We start from the raw sequence: 8538 nt of genomic DNA, 5'->3' as shown, positions 1-8538 counted from the left end.
CTTCAAACATTTTTTGAAAGGAATCTTTTATACACTCTTGAAGAAGGCTGTGAATAGTTACCAGAAAAGCACACTTTTCAAAATATTATAATGTCTGGGCTTTTAGGGAGTCAGATATCTAGAGTCTCAGTTTGGAGCTTAAAAAAAAAAAAAAGGAAAAATACTGGCAAGAAGGCAAAAAGATTAGAAAAACTGAATATACTAATTGTACTCAGTGAAAGATTTCTTTTTGATTAAATTTCAGCAGACGTATAGCTAACACTCCCTCCAAAAGTTGAAGTTGATGGATCCTTTGACGAATCAGAAGGAAAAACTTATATTGACAAGCAAAACAGACTATTAGAATTTAGCTCTGCATGTTGAGAAGTATTGGAAAAGTAGACAGAAAAAGAAAGAGAGGAAGAAAAGAAAAAATATGCTTCAGAGGATAGATAGAACTGGACGAAAGAAGAAGACACTAACAGATACAGAGCTGAGACTAGAATGGCATGAAATAGTGTAAAACTGTGATGTTCATGAAGTACAGCAGTATCTACAAATTGTTGATTTATTAACTCAAACTATGTTTACTGAGTTAATACTTGTGCCTGACACTAGGAAAAGTCCAGCAGATTCAAAGGTGGATAAATCCTGTCTCTTTCTCTCTCTTCCAAGTGTTTGTTAATGGTGTGAGGCTGGGAGACTGTGGACAGGGTTATAGATGCAATGCTATCTGTATGCCAAAGATGCACAAAGGAGAAAGTTGTCACAAAGGAAGGAGGAGGGAAGATTAGAAAAGTTTTCGTAGTGTGACACTTGAACTGAGTCTTAAAGTTTGTTATATTTAAAAAAATAATTCCTAGCATAGTGTAATGGAAACACAAAAATAAAGATAAACCACCCTACCAAGTCCAGTACGTTGTGTTCCAAATGGTGCCTGATCCATCTAAGAATAAATTTAGATTGTGCTAAATGCATTTTGGGTGTGCTTTAAGCCATAACCCAAAGCCTCCATCTGTTCTGTGAACCCTTCTTTGATGAACCTGGCTTGAAACGTCTTTATTTGAATTACCAACATAGCGTGGACTGTGTTTAGTCTGTGAGCCACCGTTAGATCATGCTATTTTCCACTGTGCACAGTTTCCCCCACTGGATTTTTAGTTCTCCAAGGTCCTTAAAACACTTTATAGTAGATTGTGGCATGGGCAATTAAATTAATAGCTGCAAAATGAGTGAATAAATATGGTAAGGCACCCTTATCACTCAAAGGATTATCCTTTGATTGTCTGGAAAATGTAATACTCATTTCTAGTGAATGCAACTTTCAGCCTGTAGCCTAGAGCTACTTTGTCTCACTACTGAAAAATAAGCGTGTCTACATGTTAAGGAAGAAGAGTGTAGGTACTGGCTATGGATCATGCATATTTTCAGAAAAATATTAACCCATGATTGGAAAATATAATTGGGCAGGGACAGGGATGATTGTGGTGTAGTTCTAACTTTAGATTGCTATTCATGGATCATTGAAGGAGAATGCACACCTTTATAATGGTATGGGTTATATTTGTGGAGGCTGCTTTGGTGCTGTGGCAAATGTCCACATTTTCTGCCCTAAGAGTCTATAGTGTGTATTAGACTTTGGGTTGTTTAGAACTCTGATTCTTTTAGTTGGCTGTCCATTTGGAGTCCTAGGTCTCAACCTAGATCTACTGAACCAAAATTTCTGAGCCCAGGGCCAAGGTATCTGTATTTTCATAAGGTTCTCTAAGTTATTCGATTGACCAACCAGGCTTGTGAACCACTGGTGAATAACATGCCATGTATTGTTTAAATACATGGCATGTGTTCTTAAATATGAGAGAGTAAGAGAGACAAGCTTGGCTACTGACATAAAGGCAGAGGTTTGAGTTCACCCAAAGGGCCTTGGAAGAAAGGCCTGGCAATCTACATCTGAAAAATCAGCCATTGAAAACTCTATGGAGCACAATTCTACTCTGCTGTACATAGTCACCATGAGCTGGGACCAACTCATTGTCAACTCTTCCCCCCTCCCCCCACCTTGGCTGCTGCTGCTGCTTCTTTTTCTTTAATACATTTCATTGAAATATAGTTTATGTACAGTGAAATTAACAAAACTAAAGTGACATGGGTCAATGCATTTTTTTTGTGTGTGTTTGTGTGTGTAGTGTTCTCTCCCACCCCTGGTAACACAAAGAAATTTTCCTTCCATATATAAAGCTTTCCTTGACTTTTTACAATGATGAACTAGTACTGTCTGTATTTGTCCTTCTCTGATTGACTTATTTCACTCAGCATAACGTCCTCCAAGTTCATCCATATTATGCAATGTTTTTCAGATTCTACATTATTCTTTAGTGTTGCATAGTATTCCTTGGCTTATTCTTAAATATAGAGTTCTGAAATCAGCTGTCTCTTTATGAGTAGGTTAATGTTGATGAACAGGAGAATATTCAAAGACTCTAAGTTTAAATTTCTCTTTTCATTATGGGGTTCATATTTTCACCTAATGATCCAGTTCACTCTTTAGGAAGGAAGTAGGTAGGAAGTTCATCCTACCTGTCATATATTTTCTGTGGGTAATGAGACAGGTCTTTTCTGATAATTTGGAATGTAGGTCAAAATGTTTGTGAGAACTACTCACTGTGCAAATGGAAAGCGTTGCAGCATATAAATACAAGATATTATTATTATTATTGACATTACCTCTGCCTACTAATTACCAGAGGACATGTTCATTTACAAACACACATTTTTATTGAGCTTACAAGGTTGTTAAAACATTGCCTAACCAGGCATCTTTCTTATTTTAGAATTGTCTTATCATGTTTTACATGCACAAATGTCCCAGATGCAAAGTTGTACTATACAGATGAATAGATCACAAATAAAAAGTGATCTTTTGTGGCTCATTCTCCAGTTCTTTCAGAAGAATTGGGCAGAAATCATAAGAAATAAAAGTATGCAAGTGTGAAGCAATTTTAATTTAATGAAAGAAAACACACATTCCTACAAAATAAAATAACTTTGGAGATAAATTTTGATTAAATGCATTTAAAAATTATGTTGTTAGATGAGGAGCAATAAAATTCTTTGAAAAGTTTTAAGGCAAAAAAATCATGACTCCAATTTGGAGATGCAAAACACAAGGAAATGTTTCCCAACTAAAAGGAAAAGAGGAGATATTGCTTTACCCAGGGAATCTGATAATGCCTTAGTAAGAACCCCAAATAAGTATTTTGAACTTTCAGGAAAAAAATCCTGAAAACTACAAAACACCCTGATATTTAAATAATCAGAAATTACATCATAGATGGTAATAAATACTTTAGTAGTTAAAATAAGTTGGTAAATCACTATTAGATTCATTGAAAAATTTTAGACATTATAGGAAGATACACCGATACTGTTTAACATGTAAATACTTCAACACTGTGCACAAAGAAATATTGTTAGTTAGTGGATATAATATAGCAGAAATATTCTAACCTTTAAGAATAAAATTGAGAGTGCTATGTTGGTACTAGAATTTATAACTTACAAAACAACCATTGCCCTGTTTTCCTACAGTGAAATTCTTGCATAAGAGAAATATACACAATTATGGCCTACAGATATTATTCAACAAATACATTGGTATGCCAAGAAATAGAAATAAAATTATCTCTGTCAAACTGTAGTATAGTGACATTAACTTGATATTCCAGTATCTCTATGTATTTTAAAAATTAGCCATTGCCTGAAGTTTTGCTGTTTTACAAGTAAAAACCAAATCAAACCAAACTCACTTCTGAGTCAGAATTGACTCACAGTGACACTACAGGATAGAGTAGAACAGCCCCATAGGGTTTCCAAAGCTGAAAAGCTTTACAGAAGCAGACTGCTTCATCTTTCTTTCATGAAGTGGCTGGTGGGTTCGAATCTCTGGGCTTTTGGTTAGCAGCTGAATATTTTAACCACTGCACCACTAGAGCTCCTTTTGTAAGTATAATGAGGTTCAAAAAGTAATACTAGCAAGATGATATCCTGCACATGAAAATTTAGTTGGTTCATATACTACTTTAAAGGAATGTTTACTGTCCCATTATACTTAATTAATAAACAATTAAATATGGACTTACTAAAATGATGTCCATTGGATAGTGAAGAAATTCACATTAGCTGTTCAGATAGCCAGATATATCAGTGTGTTGTGAGATATAACATTTTATTTTCCTGATATTTATGTATTTATGTACATTATTGACCTATATAATTCATCATCTCCAAACAAAGAAGGAAACTAAACAAAAACACTTAATAAGACATCTTTGGTAAATATAAGAGCACATTTTTCTACAGGTTTGTATAGATTGCTATTGGTAAGTAAGAAAGAACTAGTTTTTAGAGCTTGGAAATTCTAGTTATCCATTCTGAAGTGACATTTCCATGACTCTACTCTTTGTCACTTGTTTTTGTTTAAGTAAGTTTATATTTCTTTGAACCCTGTAAGTGAAGGATATAGAATATAGTACCCAAATTCTCCTTAAGTTCAGAGAAGTCAAGATAATAGCTGATAAGGAGCCACAAAACTTAATGGAGAAATCTGATTTAGACACTAAGAAGAGTAGACTTATTTACCTTAACTCTACTGAAAGTGAATTAAAACAGTACCATCACTATGATCCAGAAAACACAAAGGCAGAATGAAAAAACATTAACATGGAAGCCCATTCAGAAACATTTTCTATGAACAATGGGAGGTCCTGCCTCATCATATTCCTGCTTACTGATCCACATCTGCTGGAATGTGGACAGGCTGGCCAGAATAGAGCCTCCAATCCACACGGAATACTTCCTCTCTGGGGGACTTATGATCTTGATTTTCATGGTGCTGGGTGCCAGGACTACAATTTCCTTCTGCATCCGGTCAGCGATGCCAGGGTACATGGTGCTGCCTCCAGACAACACAGTGTTGGCAAAGAGGTCCTTGCGAATATCTACATCACACTTCATGATAGAGTTGAAGGTTTTCTCATGGATCCCACTGGACTCAATGCCCAGAAAGGAAGGCTGGAAAATGGCTTCAGGGCATCGAAAGCGTTCATTCCCAATGGTGATCACCTGCCCATCAGGAAGCTCATAACTTCTTTCTAGGGAGGAGGATGCAACAGCACTGATCATCTCTTGCTCAAAGTCCAGGGCCACATAGCACAGCTTCTCTTTAACATCACGTACAATCTCACGCTCAGCTGTGGTGGTGAAGTTGTAGCCTCGTTCTGTCAAGATCTTCATGAGGTAATCAGTCAGGTCTCTGCCTGCCAGATCCATACGTAGAATGGCATGAGGCAGGGCATAACCCTCATAGATGGGCACAGTATGAGTGACCCCATCCCCAGAATCCATCACAATGCCTGTGGTCCGACCCGAGGCGTAGAGGGACAGTACAGCCTGGATAGCCACATACATGGCTGGTGTGTTGAAGGCCTCAAACATGATCTGAGTCATCTTCTCCCGGTTGATCTTGGGGTTGAGGGGTGCCTCTGTGAGGAGGATAGGATGCTCATCTGGTGCCACGCGGAGTTCATTGTAGAAAGTGTGATGCCAGATCTTCTCCATATCGTCCCAGTTGGTGACCACTCCATGCTCAATGGGATACTTCAAGGTCAGGATGCCTCTCTTGCTTTGGGCCTCATCCCCCACATAGCAGTCCTTTTGGCCCATGCCTACCATGACCCCCTGGTGTCGAGGCCGCCCCACCATGGACGGGAACACAGCCCGGGGGGCATCATCACCACCAAAGCCTGCCTTGCACATCCCAGAGCCATTATCCACTACCAAGGCAGACAGCTCATCATCAGTCATGGTGCTGGTGGGAATCTTCCAGAAGAGTGAACAGAGGTTTAATACAAAGTAAACACAAGACTATAGGTGAGCAAGAGAACAGGCTATAAACACTAAACTATGGGTGTGCAAGAGAACAGGCTTAAATGTTCCAGAACTGCTGTCAGAGAAGGGAACCTGTGCAGTGATGACAGCTATTTAAACGGACACATGGACTCCACCCATATCCCATCCCACCAGTTCCCAGCACACCTGGGTGAGGTTGCCTTTGAGGGATTAATAATGATGTTGATGCTGATTATATAAATCATTAATAGACCTTCTTTCATAAAGATAAAATTGGCTTCCAAGTGGCCATACCTCAGGTTACTATAATTAGGCAACCCACATATGGCTGTCAGCTCACATTAGCATAGTTTCTAGATAACCTTGATGATGCAAGGGGAAATATAAAAATAAGATGAAAGAAATTTAGTGTTAGGTATTGGTAACACCACCAGAAGAACCACTCCCTCAGTTTACTCCCTGGGTCCATTAACTTTAAAATTTAATTTTATAATTTTTCATTCTAAATGTATTGTTCTTATGAAGAGGCCTACTCTGCAAACTTCTCTTTTTCAAGAGTTTCTTTACCACTATATTCCTAATATCACAGGATATCATCATGGAAAAACCTGGTTTAATGATTTAAAATAATCACTAGCCAAAGGTGGCCTGACAGCTGTTAAGTATAATACATTTGTCTAGTGCAAATGTTGGGGATATTTAATAGATTTCTCATCTCTCAGAGATCAAGACAATAAACTGATCAGTAAAGATTTTCTTTGCTTGATTTATATTCCCAATAACCAAATTTTATTAGGCGCTTACTATATTTAGACACTGTTCACAGAACCAGGTTTGTTGTGTCTCTGTTGACTACATATTTATTTATATGTAATAGCTCTTGATCTAGATAACAATAAATAAAATTAAATGATAGGGTCAGTTTAACCATATATTTGAACCAATCTTTAAAATATTTCATTCATCAGTATTCATATGGTATACCAACAAACTTCTCTGTAGTTATTAAACTCTATGCAATTGGAATATTATTAGCTTTCCTACCATTTTAGGGTGCACCGTAGTGTGATCACTTCTTAGGAGCAGTTTGTTTGGATTTTATTTTCAATATTGATATGTAGATAGCCTGATAAATGTGTACTATGATAAAAGTGTAGGACATTGTAATGTAGCATAAAGAAACAAAAATAAAAAAACTCATTATTTTTACTCCTATATATCTTTTGCCAGCTCTTCAATAGAGCAAAACAATTTTTCATGCCTATATCTGAGTTTTCCAAAATCGTATTGATTAATTCAATAATAGTCACTCTGTAAGAGGTAGCAGCTGTCCCATGGTACTGGACAAACTCCAACTTCCAGTTCAAAATCAGGAGAATTAGCTGGTTCTTTTGCCCTTGAGCCTCTTAGAGACTCATGATAACATCAAGCTGTGAGTGTCTGGCTCTCTTCTTTGTCTACATCTTGATATAGAATAATTTATCCAGTGATTTTCCCCTATAATGTGGTGAAAATCAGCATTGCTAGAATGTGTGTTTCACCACAAGGTCCATTATTTTTTCTTCTTGTTCCACCAGGACTGGCATTTCCTTTAATCCTTTCTATAACTGAAAAATCAGTTCTTCCTTCGATAGTATTTAAGAACTCACCCACAAACCCTCACATTGAATGTTTTTGTGAAGTTCTTTTTCATGTACTACAACCAATCTTTTGATGAAAACAATATTTCATTGCTACAGGATGAAATGTCTCAAATGTCTCTTTTTTTTCTTTCAAATTGAGTGTTGTTTTTTAATTTTATTCTGCTTTGGGTGCAAATTTACAAAGCAGATTTGTTTTACATTCAGCAATTCATGCACATTTGATTTCACAGCCCTGATTACAATATCCATAAAAAACTCTCCTTCCCATGCCCACCCCCCAACCATGACCCTCTATCCATGTATTCCTGTCTGTCCAGCATTCCCTCTATGTGAATGTTACCCCTCTGATGTCTCATGGTTGACTGATTTAAGGGATACATCTCTCTAGGGTAGGTGGGTGCATCACTCTGGGGTAGGTGCTCTGCATGTAGATTTTTCTACTATTGAGCTGAGAGCCAATCCATGGAAGTGAGTCCATTTCTAGGCCTGAGGGAAAACTTGGGACCATAGTCTTGGGGGTTCCACCAATCTCTATCTGACCAGTAATTCTGGTCATTTTGTGTTTTTGAATTTTGTTCTACATTTTTCTTCACAGTCTATCCAGGATCTCCAATTTCGATCCCTTTCTGAGTCATTGGCATTGGTAGTCAGGCACCATCTAGTTCTTCTGGTCTTGGAGCCATGAAGGCTGCGGTCCTTGTGGCCCATCATATCTTTGGACTAATTGTTCCCAAATGACTTTGATTTTCTTCACTCCTCCTTGCTTTAGGTGAGAGGAGACCAATAGTCACATCCTAGATGGCCACTCAAATGCTTTTCAGACCCCAGTCACTAGAACTGCGTGCTCTTTGATAATGAGTCCTCACAGTGTAACTGTTATCCTGCCAATGAGGATAATTTGTGATTTTACTAGAAGATCTTCTAGAGTTTCCCTTGATTTTAACATTTCCAAGTAAATTTTCATCAGTTGTATATTTTTAAAACAAGCTTGTTGTGGTTATCCAATCCA

The 8538-nt window shown here is 37.4% G+C and overlaps 1 protein-coding gene across 1 annotated transcript; it reads right to left on the bottom strand.

Annotated features, from left to right (window-relative positions):
• Positions 1-4710: 4710 nt before the first annotated feature.
• On the bottom strand, positions 4711-5841 carry ACTBL2 (actin beta like 2). Its single transcript, XM_007944154.2, has one exon. The coding sequence runs from the start codon at positions 5839-5841 to the stop codon at positions 4711-4713; it is 1131 nt and encodes a 376-aa protein (XP_007942345.1).
• Positions 5842-8538: the final 2697 nt, after the last annotated feature.

This window comes from Orycteropus afer, unplaced genomic scaffold (assembly GCF_000298275.1).
Source record: "Orycteropus afer afer isolate SDZICR_OR568_19922 unplaced genomic scaffold, OryAfe1.0 scaffold00122, whole genome shotgun sequence".
In the NCBI taxonomy this organism is placed as follows: domain Eukaryota; kingdom Metazoa; phylum Chordata; class Mammalia; order Tubulidentata; family Orycteropodidae; genus Orycteropus; species Orycteropus afer.
Note: the sequence above shows the minus strand (reverse complement) of the source record. Positions and strands in the feature narration are given on the sequence as shown.